At 40.5% G+C, this 16,499-nt stretch overlaps 2 protein-coding genes, 1 long non-coding RNA gene and 1 pseudogene across 3 annotated transcripts; 2 read left to right on the top strand and 2 right to left on the bottom strand.

Annotated features, from left to right (window-relative positions):
- Positions 1 to 2,139: 2,139 nt before the first annotated feature.
- LOC117632561 (subtilisin-like protease SBT3) lies at positions 2,140 to 9,600 on the bottom strand. Its single transcript, XM_034366080.1, has 2 exons — positions 7,207 to 9,600; positions 2,140 to 2,211 (listed from the first exon to the last, which is right to left on the bottom strand). Exon 1 carries the CDS (start codon positions 9,583 to 9,585, stop codon positions 7,285 to 7,287), a length of 2,301 nt encoding a protein of 766 aa, XP_034221971.1. The 5' UTR covers positions 9,586 to 9,600; the 3' UTR covers positions 2,140 to 2,211; positions 7,207 to 7,284.
- A 1,294-nt stretch (positions 9,601 to 10,894) lies between these two features.
- Positions 10,895 to 13,297, bottom strand: LOC117629873. Its single transcript, XR_004586165.1, has 3 exons — positions 12,700 to 13,297; positions 12,520 to 12,573; positions 10,895 to 11,587 (listed from the first exon to the last, which is right to left on the bottom strand). It is a non-coding gene; the product is annotated as an uncharacterized LOC117629873 (long non-coding RNA).
- A 103-nt stretch (positions 13,298 to 13,400) lies between these two features.
- On the top strand, positions 13,401 to 14,146 carry LOC117629871 (28 kDa ribonucleoprotein, chloroplastic-like). Its single transcript, XM_034362519.1, has 2 exons — positions 13,401 to 13,657; positions 13,875 to 14,146. The coding sequence occupies exons 1-2, from the start codon at positions 13,436 to 13,438 to the stop codon at positions 13,986 to 13,988; spliced, it is 336 nt and encodes a 111-aa protein (XP_034218410.1). The 5' UTR covers positions 13,401 to 13,435; the 3' UTR covers positions 13,989 to 14,146.
- On the top strand, positions 13,989 to 16,157 carry LOC117629872 (annotated as a pseudogene).
- The last annotated feature ends 342 nt before the right edge of the window (positions 16,158 to 16,499 follow it).

The raw sequence follows: 16,499 nt of genomic DNA, 5'->3' as shown, positions 1-16,499 counted from the left end.
AGTCAGGAGGAGGCCCTCAGTAAAATTTCTGGTAAAAAGAAAAGAAAACATAGAACATTTATTGTTTATATTTCTTCATAGTTTTGTTGACAAAATGAAAGGAGCTAAATCTTAGAAATTGAGCAAAGGTGACAAAAGGGGAATTAACAATTCAAAATTGTATCACATAAGTTGGCACCTAATTCCTAAGCGCAAAACTTTTAGCCGAATATGAAAGCAGGCGAAACAATGTCACCAAATGAGACGACTTGTTCCTCGGAGCTCATGTACTCGATTCTCAAACACCAATCTCTCCAGCGACCCTCTAACAACAGAATTATTTGGTGCTGTAACTTTGACATTGTAAGTGGCTGAGCCATCACCAACGTTGGTTACAGTCCTCTTGAATTGCTTGTCCACTATTGTGGCTGCGGACTTATTGTAAAACGTTATAAATGATGGATAATTCGAAGAGCACATGTATACTTCTTTGATCTAGTAATAGCAAAAACTCTCTTCTTGGACAAATTCAAAGAGCACAAAAGATTGATGTAGTCTTGCCGCCTTGCATCATAAATCAAACCCGGATCAAGTGCTCGATTAGGATCCACTTGCCCAGCCCCCATAGCGAGGGGCGAAGCAACCGTAGAATTCAAACCTTGGTCTCGAATGGGACGTTTGGAATTATCAATGGGGTTAGCTGTGGTCATCAGTGCAGATCTAATACCAGCTGCGCTCCACCCCAGGGTCTGCGCTTGCGCTTTTGCTTTTCAAGAGTGCAACTACTCCTGAAACATGAGGGGTAGCCATGGATGTCCCAGAAACCACCATATGGTACTCATTGGACAAGAAAACATTCTGCCCAATTTGACCAACAGTGTCGTTCGGGATCCAAGCCGCCAAGACGAGAGAACCGGGCGCCATTACATCCGGCTTCAGAATGCCGGGATAGTCTTTTTTAATTACTTTAATTAATAATTATATTTTAATTATTGTTTCTTTGGAGAAAAAAAAGAATATTTTAAATTATAGCCGCACGGCTATACTTTTTAAATAGAAATTTTAAAAGTATAGCCGCACGGCTATAATCTATAAGTAGAAATTTTAACAGTAGAGCTTAAAAGTATAGCCGAGCGGCTATAGTCTATAAATAGAAATAATAAAAGTATAGCCGTGCGGTTATACCCTTTAAATACGAGCCACAAGTCCAAGCATGGAAATGAAACCTCTGTTGACACGGGAAATAGTGGTAGTACTGTGTCCACAGAAAGCACAGCTGATACTCATCAAACTTTTAATCTCTCCTGAGTTGATTTCTACGGAGATTGGTGAAGCTATTCCTCTATTATTATTTCTCATGTATCAAGAGTTTATTAAGGATACTGACTTTTGACAGAGTATATGTATGAATGACATTTTGATTCAAAAATTGTGAAATGAAAAGCCAAGTTAAATTGCGTCTAATAATGCTACTGGGGTGGAATGGAACAATAAAAGATTACCACCGATCCAATACTCAAAACTTGGTTTTTCACTTAAATAAGTATTAAGGTAAACTGCAATAAATTAATTTTTTCTAAGGAAAAAGAGTTAACGAGGCTACATTATTGCCCTTTGGCCTTTCAAAGTTGTTTTCTTTGTATATTCTTTCCTCAGTTGAATGTTTTTTATTTTTTTTAAAAAAGTAATGTTAACCAAATAGAGCATTATGAAATGAAACAGAGTCGCAGACAGGGAACTCAAACTCAAAAAAGGTGTGAGAGATGTACATGTGAAATGGATCTCTAAATAATGATATAATCCATCCAACCAGGGTCAAATTAACTTTCCATGCAATAGAATTTAGAAATAGATATCCCTTAAAATGTTCAACCATTTCAGAAGCAACATGATTTTTTTTATTTTTAATTTTATTTTATAAAGAAGGAGCTAAAGTGGAGAAACTTTGTTTGGTAATTAAAAGCTGCATTATAGGTCATGTGTTCATCAACATTTGCAAGCTATTGCTTTCCTTCTTGGAGGATGCAGTCATGTCATTACCCTCAACTCATTGTCATGCCATTGCCACATAATTGATACTGATGATGATGGTGGTGAAAAGCAAAGAGACTCAGTAATTTGGATTTGATTCATTCATGTCTTCTTACTTTTGAAAGAGAAATTCATTCATTCCATTAGAAATAAGAGAGACAGAGACCTTTTAATTTTCTCAAATTCAAACTCTTAGCATGCATAGTAAAAGGACTGAGATTAATTGATGTATTTCATTGATCTGTTTACAGGTACAGGTCTATGAATATATACAGTTTGAATATAGCTACCTACCACATATATCTAATTATATACATGTATCTAATTATAGCTACCTACCACATATACATGTATCTAATACATGTATCTAATTATAGCTAACCTACCACAGATACATGTATCTAATTAACTGAATCAATTGATGGAGCAGATTGAGTTGGTGATGAACTGATCTCCTTTGATGTAGGAGGTTCCCTAATACGCCCCCGCAAGACGGTGGCACCATCGGAGACACCGATCTTGGAACGAAGGAGATGGAAACGGGGACGCGGCAAGGGTTTGGTGAGAGCGTCAGCAAGCTGATCAGTAGTAGAGACATGAGACACTTGAAGAAGACCACGAGTGACACGATCCCGTACAAACTGAAAATCAATTTCGATATGTTTCATACGGGAATGTAGGACAGGATTAGCACAATAGAACATGGCGCCAATGTTATCACAGGAGACAACTGGTGGTGTGGGGAGAGGAATGCCAAGTTCACGCAATAAGGATTGAATCCATGTGAGTTCAGAAGTGGTGGCAGCAATGGCGCGGTATTCGGCTTCGGTGGAGGAGCGAGAGACAGACCGCTGTTTGCGGGAGCTCCAGGAGATCAGATTTCCACCGAGGTAGACAACATAACCAGTCGTAGACTTGCGATCATCATGATCACCAGCCCAGTCAGCATCGGAAAAGGCATAGAGACGATTAGAGGGGCGGCGACAAAGATGAAGGCCAAAAGAGATGGTACCCTTCAAGTAGCGAAGAAGACGCTTGAGTGCCTGCCAGTGAGTCTCGGAAGGCGAATGCATGAATTGGGAGAGCTTATTGACCGCGAAGGAGATGTCAGGGCGTGTAAGGCTTAAGTACTGAAGACCACCAACAAGACGACGGTAGGGTGTGGGATCCGTGAGAGGGGAGCCATCATGGAGCATAAGGGAGTCAGTTGTGGAGAGGGGCGTACTGACAGCCTTTGCACCATCCATCTTGGCATTGACAAGAAGATCATGAATGTACTTTTGCTGAGAGAGGAATAGACCAGTTGCTGTGGGAAGAACCTCAACACCAAGAAAGTAATGTAATGAGCCCAAGTCCTTGACAGAGAACCGAGTGGCTAAGAGTTGAATGAACTTCGCCACAAGTGTGGAATTATTACCTGTAATAAGAAGATCATCAACATAAACCAAAAAATAAATTACAGTAGTCCCATTTTTGAAGAGAAATAGTGAGGCATCAGAGATGGCATTGACAAAGCCATGGGAGAGCAAAAATGAGTGTAACTCCTTGTACCATGCCCGTGGAGCCTGTTTGAGGCCATAGAGGGCTTTCCTCAATTTACACACATAAGATGGATGATTAGAGTCAACAAACCCAGGCGGTTGGACCATATAGACATTTTCAAGGAGTGTGCCATGAAGAAAAGCATTGTTAACGTCCAACTGACGTATTGGCCAACCATGAGTCACGGCAAGATGCAAAACAATTCGTATGGTAGTAGGTTTGACCACCGGACTGAAAGTATCTGAAAAATCAACACCAGGACGTTGATGAAAACCCTTGGCTACTAAGCGTGCCTTGTACCTGTCAATGGTGCCATCAGGATGCCGTTTGATACGAAACACCCACTTACAACCAATAAGATTTTGAGAGGGGAGTGAAGGAATGAGCTCCCATGTACCATTGCGAATTAACGCATTAAACTCATTGGACATTGCTTGTCGCCAAAGGGGATCCTTAACAGCCTGGGAAACACATGTCGGTTCAATGGAGGAGAGAATGGGGTGTGTAGTAGCAGTCATAGCATAACGGGGATTAGGTTTGTGGATACCGGCTTTGGCACGGGTGACCATGGAATGATCAGGGTGCACAGGAGGTATGGGGGGGTTGGAAGGGTGCGGGTCAGAGGATGGAAAGGTGACAACAGTCCTATTAGGGTTTCTAGTGTATGTACGAATTGGGCTGAGGTGGGGAGGCGGCTGGGCTGGGTCATTTTGGGCTGGATAATGTACGGGTGGGGTGATTATGGGTGCAGTGGAGGTAGGGACTGAGGCTTGGGGGTTGGATGATGGTAAGAGAGGAGCAATGGGGGCCAGGGCAACGGATGGTGACGGCTCCGAGACGGGGGCAGATGCCGAAGATGATGATGATGTGTCGTGTGATGGCATCGAAGAAGAAACAACCGGTGCAACAGGCATGGTGGGTGAGTGTACAGGAACATAAGTAACTGGAGGAAGAGAGGAGACCCAAGTGTGAGAGTTATCAACAGTGACATGGGGAATGGAGGAAGGGAGGTTGGCAAGAGGAAAAGTGGACTCATCAAATTGAACATGCCGAGAGATAAAAAGTTTGTTGGAGGAAAGATCAAGACACTGAAAAGCACTTTGATTAGGTGAGTAACCAAGGAAGAGACATGGACGGGAACGAGGAAGTAATTTATTTGAATTGTAAGGACGTAACCAAGGAAAACACAAGCACCCAAAGGTACGAAGACGAGAGTAATTGGGTTGTTGTTCATCAAAGAGTTGAGTGAATGGGGAGAGATTGTGTAGAAGTGGAGTGGGCATGCGGTTGATAAGATAGGCAGCTGTTTTAAAGGCGTAAGACCAATAGGTGAGAGGTAAAGAAGCTTGATGAAGAAGGGTGAGACCAGTTTCAACAATATGACGATGTCGCCGTTCGGCAACCCCATTGTGTTGCGGAGTGTGAGGTGGAGTAAGAAGATGAGTGATGCCATTGGATGAGAGAAAATGTTGGAGTTTGATGAATTCTCCCCCACCATCAGTGTATAATCTAGTGATTTTTCTTTTGAAGTAATTTTCGACAAGTGCTTTGAAGGTCACAAAAGTGGAAAACACATCAGATTTCTTTTTGAGAGGGTAGAGCCATATGTATTTTGTGAAATGGTCAACAAAGATAACATAGTAGGAAAAACCATCAATAGAAGAGTATGGAGCAGGGCCCCAAACATCACTGTAAAGGAGGTCTAATGGACCATGACTAGTGAGAGACGAAGTACCAAACGGGAGCCGATGGCTCTTATTACATAGACAAGAATGACAAACAGACTCGGACAACTTGGAAGACACATTAATGGAAGACAAACGAAGGACCTGTTGGAGAATTTTGTGACTAAGGTGACCAAGACGACGATGCCAGAGGTTGGGAGAGACCACCACACCCACCAGAGCTTGCGGTTGATAAAAGGATTGGGGAGACCACTCGTACACATCATCCTTATTCGGGCCTCGAAGAAGAACCGCCCCCGTGCTCAGATCCTTGACATGAAAGAAATCAGGAAAAAGTTCAATAGATGTATTATTTTGTTTATTAAATTTAGAAATATAAATAATGTCTTTTTGCATAGAAGGAACACAAAGAACATTAGACAAGGTGAAAGATTGAGAGGATGAGGAGGGTACAGTGGTTGAACCGACATGAGTGATACCCAAACCTGAACCATTACCAATAATTATTTCATCAGGACCATCATATGGAGAGGCACCAGAGAGAGTGTTGACGTTAGATGTGACATGGTGAGAGGCACCGGAATCAAACAACCATGTTGGAGAAGAGGTGGACCGACCATGGGAGGTGGGATTGGCCACTGGCTGACTGTGAGATCCATATTGGAGTTGGGGGCAACGTTTGGCACTATGACCTTGAGTGCCACACCATTGACAGAAACCACGATAACCTGTGCTGTTCATGTGGGTAGAGCGACGACTATTGTCAGTGAAAGCTGGTTGGGTGGGCCCGTTGAAACCACGAGAATTGTTGTCAATGGAAGATGTGTGGGGGTGCCCGAAGGAACCACGAGATGGATTGCGAGAGGCAAATGACCCACGGTTGGAGTTGGAGTTGTTAGAACGATAGCCACGGTTGGAGGTGTGGGAGCGAGATGTCTGAGTGACATTGGCAGTGATGACTGGGGCAGCAACAACGGTATCATCACGCTTGAGAGCAGCTTCATGTTCAACCAGCTTGTCATGGAGGTTTTCAAAAGAAATTGAGGTGTCGCGGGAACGAACCACTGCAGCAATTTCCTTGAAGTCCGATCCAACACCATTAAGAATGTAGAGGAGGAGATCGTCATCGGAGAGGGGAACATCAATGATGGCGAGTTCATCTGCAATAACACGGACTTCTTGCAGATACTCGGAGACAGACTTGTTCTCACGGCGCAGGAGAGTAAGGCGTTCTTTGAGACCAAGAATGCGGGCACGGGCCTTGCTAGCAAAGAGACGGAGAAGCTTGTCCCAAGCCTCCTTGGACGTCTTGGCAGAGGCAATAAGGGAGATGACTTGCGGTGAGACGGAAGCAAGAATTGCATGGAGAAGGAGCTGATCTTGCCGAATCCAAAAGGTGCGAAGCACGGGTTGAGTGGTTGATGGGCAGAGACTAGAACCATCCACATAACCCATGAGGTCGTAGCCGTAGAGGAGGGCGTTGAATTGAGCACGCCATGATGGGTAATTGGTGGGTGTGAGTTTCACGGGTAGTTGGGCGGTAGCGTTGATTGTGATCAAGGTGGGAGTGGAGGAGTTGATCTCTGGTACAGCGATGGTTGCAGAAGCGTCAGTGGCCATGGATGAATACAGAGAATAGAGGGATCAGGGAATAAAAAAAAATGCTCGTTGGAGTTTTTGGGCTCTGATACCATAAGAGGACTGAGATTAATTGATGTATTTCATTGATCTGTTTACAGGTACAGGTCTATGAATATATACAGTTTGAATATAGCTACCTACCACATATATCTAATTATATACATGTATCTAATTATAGCTACCTACCACATATACATGTATCTAATACATGTATCTAATTATAGCTAACCTACCACAGATACATGTATCTAATTAACTGAATCAATTGATGGAGCAGATTGAGTTGGTGATGAACTGATCTCCTTTGATGTAGGAGGTTCCCTAATACATAGAATGTGGATTACTTAAAAAATTTATTCTCATCTAAATTGCCAAGCCTCTGAGGCATGACCATTAAGGCATCAACTCAAACAAGAGGTGACACTACAATGGGGCTCCTCACAGTGTATTTTCCATTTTGTTCTATCCAAACAAGTGCACCGGATGAAACAGTTCCTTTCTTTTTCGCCTTGTATTTTATAGTCACTGTAAAGCTTTGCTTCTCATATGTCTCCCCAAAGATCAGTATCTCTGGTGAGACTGTCACCTTAGAACCCTTTGGAGCAATCACAGCAGCCTTGTACCTAGCTGCACCGTCTCCCACGTTAGTTACGGTCCTCTGAAATTTTTGAACCTTTGTCTTGGTTTTGTGATGGTCGCTGTACAAGGCGATAAATGATGGATAGTTAAGATCGCAAGATGGGTTGGAACAATCATAGGCATGTGATCTGGTGATGGCTAAGATCTGCTTCCGGGTAAAATTAGTGGAGCATAAGAGATTGACATAGTCTTGTGGGGTTACATCATATATTAAGCCCGGTTCAAGTGCTCTATTAGGATCAATCTGACCTGCTCCCATAGCTAATGGTGAAGCGAAGTTGAAATTATCACCATCATCACGAATTGGATTGTTGGTATTGTCCAAGGGGTTGGCCGTGGTCATCAAAGCAGACCTAATTGCTGCTGCGCTCCATTCCGGGTGCGCACCTTTCAATAGGGCAGCCACACCTGAAGCATGAGGACAAGACATGGATGTCCCGGATATCAAATTGTAGTCACTAGGTAAGTACACATTGAAGCCAATATAGCCGGCTGGAACCTTGGGAGCCCAAGAAGCCAAAACTAACGACCCTGGTGCCATTATGTCTGGCTTCAAGATGCTTGGATAACTTGGCGAAGGACCTCTTGAAGTGTAAAAAGCAGCAGCCGGTGCAGGCTTTGTCCCAATCAACGTTTGTTGGAATTTGATGCTGACAGTAGGCTTAGCACTTTTTTTTGCATATTTGATCACAGGCGGTGCATCCTTTGGATTTACCACAACACTAGGTGATGCAACATATCCTAACTCAAGTATTTCAGGATCATTGGAGATAAAAACGGCTCCAATAACCTGTGATTGAATTATACGAAATAATTGGCTACGAATAGGCCAAGTGTCATCGCATATGATGATTGCATCTGGGGCACTTGATAGCAATTCTGTTGTGTTGCATGCTGAGAATGTCTTGTTGTAAACCAGTGGAAAGTTTTCTACTATGGCATTTGTTGGGAACAAGGTAAATCCAGTAATGGTTAACCCATTGCCGAGGGTTAATGTTCCACCAAACGAGCGGTCCACTGTGCCTGCTGCAACAGTCAAGACCCAAGGGATGCCATTGTGCAATGTCCCAAGGCTGGGGCCTTCGTTTCCTGCAGAAGTTGAAACCACCACACCCTTCTCCATGGCTGCAAAAGAAGCTATGGCTACAGGATCCTCATACAATGGCACGCTATCAAAGCCTGAGGAGATCGAAATAACATCCACACCGTCAGCTATAGCTTGGTCCATACCAGCTAGGACATCAGAGGCATAACGACCCTCATCCCAGCTAACCTTGTAAATGGCAAGTCTGGAACGTGGTGCTACGCCTCTAGCTGTTCCTTTAGCGTAACCAAAATAAGATGCATCATCTACATAGTTTCCTGCAGCTGTGGAAGATGTATGTGTCCCGTGCCCTTGAGAGTCTCTAGCAGAGTTCATGCTAAGTGTGACCCCAGGATTTGCAGCCATGACACCCTTGTTGAAGTATCTAGCTCCGATCAATTTAAAGTTACAAAGAGAGGAATTGAACTCTTGTCCAACCTCACATGTTCCTTTCCACCTAGCTGGAAGTTTCTTGGTCATACCATCATCTCTGAAGCTCTTACTCTCTGGCCAGACCCCAGTATCAATGACACCAATGATGATGTCTTCCCCATAATTCGAAGCAGGCCAGAGACCGGTGGAAGGATTGAGGGAGAGAAATTGAGTGGTATGGGTGGTATCAAGTGTAATGGACTTGTCACTGTAAGCTGAGACGAAACCGGGGGAATTTTTTAGAGTCTCCAATTCCTCTGCAGACAGAACCGCACTGAACCCATGAAAGGCATTGTCATAGGTGTACAGAAGGGATGGTGAGATTTTGTGGCCATCCGATGAGGTGGTAATTTGAGCTTTGAAAGAATCAACAATGGAAGAGTACCAATGTTGATGACTAGCGTAGGACTTGGGCATGAGAGACTTGTCCATGTGGACGATATAAGTCGACCGCTCTGCCGCTGAAGACATGTTAACATGCAGAGCCAACAGAAACAATCCAACAAGGGAGAAAATGAAGGGAATAGGAACCCCATTATGATGATGCCCCATTGTTTCTATTGCAATGAGAGCTTTGCTTCTGTTGCAATGGATTTACATTACATATATAGTAGGGCTGTGCCTGTGAATGTGAGTTGCCGTTTTGTGAATGAAACGAAGAAAAACAAAATGATACAGAAAATGCCAAGAAATGATCATCAGGGGCCGGCTTCTGTGTAATTGATACCATCAACGTTTAGCACTAAACAAGAAAATTAGGTGGTGGTGGTGCTAGTAAAAACTAGCAGGGCATAAGATCTTTATTTAGTGTCATTAATTGAAGAGAGTCGAGAACAAAGCTTATCAAGACCAAGTAGTTGGTTTTGAATAACATCTGTAATCGGCATGCTAGCTGTCAAATGATTGAGGTTAGTCGTCTGCTAGCTCCTAATTAAGTTCAGTCCAATTTTGAAGCAGGACATGGATTGGGATATTCCAGCAACTCACAACGTAATTAAGCTCAGTTGTTGCCATTGGCTTGGCAGCACTGACAAGGAACAAAAGAGGGAGTGGATAAAACCAAACACCAGACACCAGACACCAAATACTACCAAGCACCTTGGTTATTATTATTTCATTTAGGCCGGGTTTTGCATTGCACTACTTCAAATATAATCAGATTCAGAGTGGTAATCTCCGTCAATGAATTCATTTTTAAACTGGGAATAAAATAAGTGCAGGCAACAAAAGAAAAACTTGTCTTAAGCTAATCTGAGCTCAGCCAAAAATTTCTTTTATAGGAGGAATCAAATAAATTGAAAGAAAACAGAGAAAAAACAGAACCCATGCAAGTGGAGGATTCATGTCCAAACAGAAAATAAATGGAACGTGAACATAAGAGAGATCATGGGCAGGCCTGGCCACCAAACTGATCGGACATAACATCAATAACATCATCGTCCTCCATTTCCAACTGTTCTGGAGTTTCACTTCCGTTTATCCTTTTTCCATCGAAAAGGAAACGCATTTCTTCATAAACAAGATGTTTACGTTCACAATAATCTCGAATCAGATATTTCAGCGGCACACTTCAACCAGTCCTGTAGAACATATCGTGTTCATCTTGTTTTTGCAGCTTGAGAATTATAGGATCTTCTTCTTTCACAAGAGAAAGCCTGATGAGATTCCTGGGTGGATGTTCGTCTGTCCATATCCATATTCCCACAACACAAACAATGCCTCAGCCTGCACTGCAGCTTCTTAGAAGCTATGTGTATAAAAAAATTATATATATATATATATATATATCTATCTATCTATGGACTGGCGTTCAACTTCAAACGCTGGGTATGTACTCGTAATACCAACCATTACAAACAAATGAAGACAATGAAGCAGCCACACATGTAATTGGACCATGTATTCTAGTCAAATATCATTCAATTCCTATTTCCAAATTCCAAACCTCTCCAAACTCCCCTGCATATCTCATTATTTAATGCATATATATTGTTATTAAATGCACTTCTGGTTGTTTAGAGAGTGGGTGTTTGGTTGCATAGTGATGACTAATCAGGACCCAAACTGATGATGATATTCTAGCAATTCGATAACTGAACATACTAATGACTGCTTTCCAGTCAAGGCAGCCAATGATCATTGAGAAGAAAATTACAAGGGGAGGCTCCATAATGACTAAGTTCATAGCAGCAGCTAAATAAAATAGATCAAAGAACATGGCCACCGCCGGCAATCTGATCCAACATTGCATCAATAACATCCTCATTCTCCATCTCGTGCTGTTCCGGGGTATCCTTCTCTCTGACCCTTTTTCCATCATAAAGGAGACGTACTGCTTCTTAGTGTAGGTAAGAACGTCTACAGTAATCTCGAAGTACATGTCCAAGAGGCAGACTTGGGCAGGTCATGTAGGAGATGTCAGGATGCTGTTGAGACTGAATCTTGAGAAGAATCGCATCATCATCTTCTTCTTTCGGAAGAGAGAGCCTGATGAGCAATTCATGGGTGATAGTTGGTACGTGATCATCCATTCCCACAGTGATCAATCAGTATTCTGTAAACCCCAAATGAAAATCCACATTTAGAATAGAATATTATTGTGCTTATAAGTTGTAAGAACCAAGCATACAAAGAATTTTAAAACAAACAAGGGAAACCCATAAACCAATATACATCTGATAAATTGATCAATACAGAAGAAAAATCACAATGTAGACTATTTCTTCATCGTCTAAGCCATAATATAGCAAACTAAATGTCTTTAAAAGATCAGAACAGAATTAGTAAACCCCTGAAGCTAGATCCATATCAACATCCGACCCGCATAGACTCTAAAGAGAATGCCAACTTACAAAAGCTTGAATCTTAAAGATGGATGCTTTATGAGCTTAGAGTTGATATGGGTTACAAGAAAAATCATCTAGTTGGAAGTATTAACTAAAGATCTTTCAAGCACTACAACGGTCAGACAGCATCTTTTGCAAGCATTTGAAAAAACACCTAAACGATCAGCGACCAGTTGAAGATGATCTTTCAACCAGAACATGTGAGCCTTTGAAGACAAATGGAGCCATAATACACTACTTCACTCACTATTTTAGATACAAAATGCTCAATCGAAGACATTGAAATACACGTTCTGAATCTGATTCTTTGCAAGCCTAATCAGCTCCCCTAGTATAAAAAGTAAACCCCCTCCAAATCACAGAAATCAAACCCCAAACAAACCAACAAGAAGTCCATCCATCCAGCACAAGTGAAGAAAGACAAAAACAAAACAGCAAAATAAACCAAAAATGAAGAAAAACCCAAAGTGATGTGATGAGAAGAAGCGCCTAAAACAACCGAAATGTAGACAAAATTTCGCCCTGTAAGTTGAGATAAACCAACACATTCAGAAACTTTCTCATACAAAAACAAGTTGATATAACCCAACACATTCAGAAACTTTCTCAAACAAAAACGAGATTTTCAAATAAGAATTACCTTTTTTGCAGAGATGATGAGTCAAGTCTGTGAGTGCCCAAATGAGAGAGAGACCTGCCATCAAAAGGACAACAATTTAAACACAAAACCAATATTTTTTTTTTTCTTTAAAACAAAAAACACACACACACAGATTTTCCACAACCCAAGACAAAAGAGAGAGGGAAAAAACACAAAAACCTTTACTCATGTGATTGATAGTACATTTTGGCGTGAGATTGATGCTACAACTTATTGAAATATTGCTCAGAGTTCCATTTTAGTCGTCATGACATGAGAGATAAGAGGGAGACGGAAAGGGAGATCAAACTTTTTGTCTTTTAGTCAATTAATTGGAAGCACATCTATACTTTTTAATAGAAGCTATAATCTACCCTAGGAAGAGGAAGGTTCGAACTCGAATGTAAAGGACAGACTCTCTGCTGTTATCAACTAGCATAACCAGCATCTGCTAAAAAGCAGCTTCCCATATATTTTGGGTGAATGTATTTCATCTTTAAATTAGGGGGAGAGATACAATGGCAAAGAGCACATGATCCTGTTACGTGTTTAAGAAATTCCTAATTTAATATCTCAGATTTTGAAGAAGCTAGGTTTATTTTATTTTTATTTTTTTACCTAAAAAAAAGACAAATGCTCTACACTCCAAGAATCCCCTCTTGCGTAAAAAAGACAAAAAGAAAAAAAAGAAGATGAAAACCCAGCTATCCACTTTTTCTTTTTCTTTTTTCTACGAACTCTACAAAATTCAGACATCAAATCAAATTAGCTGCCGATTAAAAAAATAGAAAATTAGTTAAATACCCATTCCTAGACATAAAACTATACAAATACCCTATACTATTTAATGTATATAAACACACCCAAAATAAACCCAAAAATCAACATCTGTATATTTTTTAATTTAATTATTAAGATGAAATACCTTTATTACCCTTTTAACATAAAATTGGAATTAATCAACACCAGATCAGAACTCATTTCACGACCTCCAGTCTTTCAGCTTCATCTTCAACCCCAATTTTCAATTTTTGTTCTTCCACCTCAGTTTTTGTTCAACCTCATCATTCTAAGCTTCGTCGGAGGGCTCTCCTGGGCCACCGACAATGATGCGCTGTTGAGGGCCTTTTCTCCGTTGGTGAGATCATCGAATCGAAGGGCCGTTTGACCCATGTTCTCTCTCTGCTACTCGATCTTCTGTTTCTCTATGTTACTTGATCTTTCTCTCCCAAAGATTGAAGATCGATAATTCCTTTTCATTTTTGTTTATTATTGTGTATTTGTTTGATTATACTTTGGCGTTTTGGTTTTGATGGACGGATTTGATTTGATTTGGTTTCTTTTTGTGTTTCCAGATCATCAACGATTGCGAGACCGGGAGGTCTAGGGGCTTCAGCTTCAGCTTCGGCTTCGTCACCTTCAGCAACGAGAAGGCCATGAGGGACGCGATCGAAGGCATGAACGACTAGAACTTCGACGACTGTAACATCACCGTCAACGAGGCCCAGTCTTGTGGAAGCGGCAGTGGTAGTAACAGAGGTTACAGCCACGGAGGTGGCGACATCGCATTGCCTATTTGATTTGATTTTTCTCTTTTTCTCTATCTTTGGTTTAAATGTGGAAAATGGATTAAAAAAACAATTTGAAGGTGTTTTCTGAATTTTAGTTTGCTATCTGGTGTTGGTTGATTTTGAATTGGTTATATGTGTTGGCAGAAAATTCATGCATTGCTGTCTCTCATCTGGAGTTGTTGTTCAGTTTAATCCCTGCAGGAGCTTGTATCCAAGTGTGTGAGGCTGGCTCACTTGTTTCATGTTTGATGTAGTAACATTAGTCATTTTGATTTGGCTGTAAGATTTAGCTATAAGGAATTGCTTTTTGCGTTTTGAAATCAAACCAATTCCTCATTTGAAACAATAAGTTTCTAGAATCTGTTATACACATGAACTTATTTGATGACTGCAAAGACCTATATTAATTTCTTGGATGATCAAATTGGCTATTTTTGGTATGAAATGCTTGCTAAATATGCATCTCTAACCCCGAGTGTAGCACCATGCGCTGTGACTTAACCCACAAAGCTTACTATTGAATGAAAAACAAGATATCCTCTTTTTATTTTCCTCTATTGATCTACTATATGGAGTTTCTTTGCTTTTTCTGCCCTGTTGAATTATGAATATGGATTTCTTAGTTCAATTTAGAAAATCTATGTTATTCTCTTATTGGTTCAGCATATATCTATTGAAATTTTGACGCGGGGAGTGAATGGTTTCATATTATCCCTGTAGTTTGTAGTGAAATGACATACTATTCAAATTCTGTATACTATTTCACCTTATCAGTTATGTGCCTTGGGCTTATGATTGTTATCTATGTTGTTCCAATTATTCTAGTCTTATTGTATGAATGGTCCTGAATGATTTTGTGTTCCAATTTAGAATGGGCCTCAATGATTTTGTGTTTTGGAGCTGAATACAAAAGCAGTGGTTCATACAGTTATGATTCTGGAAAATGAACAGCTGCCTGTGTATTTCATTTGAAACATGTCTGGGCATGGTTTGTATAATCTTTTTTCCTGGTGTCCCGCCCATTGTTCTTGTATCTTTCTGGCAATATGGATTTAATCCTCTTGAAAAGAAAAAAGAAGAAGAAGTAATTGACACACTAATAATCTGTTATAGCTGTGTTAAGTGATGGATGGTAGATGTTAAAACATGTGAACATACAAGCCTTGTTGATTTTAAATTCGAGAATGTTAATGTATGTACTCTATCTCTGTACCAACAGCCGAAGCAAATCCACGAGATTAAGGATTTCCTTCTAACTGGACGAAGGAAGGATCACGCTCTGTCAAAATCAAGAGGAGCAAAGATGCTGTCAAGTTTAAGGTTCGATGCTCCAAGTACCTTTACACTCTTTGCGTGTTTGATTTGGAGAAGGCCAACAAGTTGAAGCATTCCCTTCCTCCAGGTATATCATTTCGTTTTCAGTTGTGTCATTTATTATGATTTGCAACTCGCATGTGGTCATCTCTTTGAATTTAGGTGTATGAGAAAGCATGCACACATGTGGTTCCTATTGTTTTAATATTCCAGTAATGGAAGAATCAAGGGACTTTCTTTCTTTCTTTGTTTTTTTGTTTGTTTTTAAGGCTCACTTGTATAACTAACAACTAGTTTGCTATAATTTTGTATTTGTAGGTTTGAGCGTCAGGACCTGTGAAGAAGAGATTTGAGTAGCTTGACAAAATCTAAGGAATGCAATGGATTTGTTTTTTGTTGGGAATTTTGAAGAATTTATGGATTTGTGCACTGGTATTTGGGGTTTATATGTGGACTTGAGTTTTATTTATGGATACTGTGCTGTTTGAAATTTAGCACTTAGGGCTCGTTTGGGAATGCTTCTCTAGGAAGTACTTTAGCTCATAAGCATTGTCATTATAAAAATCTTGAAATTTCATAAAAAAATCCAAGTGCTTCTTGGAAAAGTACTTTGTTTTCAGTTGTATCATTTATTATGATTTGCAACTCGCATATGGTCATCTTTATGTGCTTTGATATGGCATTTGCAACAAGCCAATTTTGGCTTTTTGGGTGGTTGTGGGTCTAATATATGACTTTTGTAAATTTCAACAAGCTGGTAAGTTGATTTGTAGTATACAATTTGTTATCTGTAAGTCGTATGAGCAGTTGTTAACTTCCAGTAAGTGGTATGAACAGCTGTTATACTGTTTATACCCTGCAACTGAGTTGATTTATATAACATAGTATTAACAGTGTACTTCTATGACATATTATTAACATATTTTTAGTAACAAAGCACGCTCTATATTTTGCTCTATATATGGCTGTGCACTTGAAGTTTATGCTATGCAAAATGTGATTTTTACTAGGAAAATAGTTCTATGATATAGCATTAACAATGTACTTTTGTGACATAGTATTAACAATGTATTTTTTTTTTCTTCTAAAGGTATT

Source organism: Prunus dulcis, chromosome 6 (assembly GCF_902201215.1).
Source record: "Prunus dulcis chromosome 6, ALMONDv2, whole genome shotgun sequence".
Classification (NCBI taxonomy): Eukaryota; Viridiplantae; Streptophyta; class Magnoliopsida; order Rosales; family Rosaceae; genus Prunus; species Prunus dulcis.
This window is presented reverse-complemented; position numbering and strand designations above follow the sequence as displayed.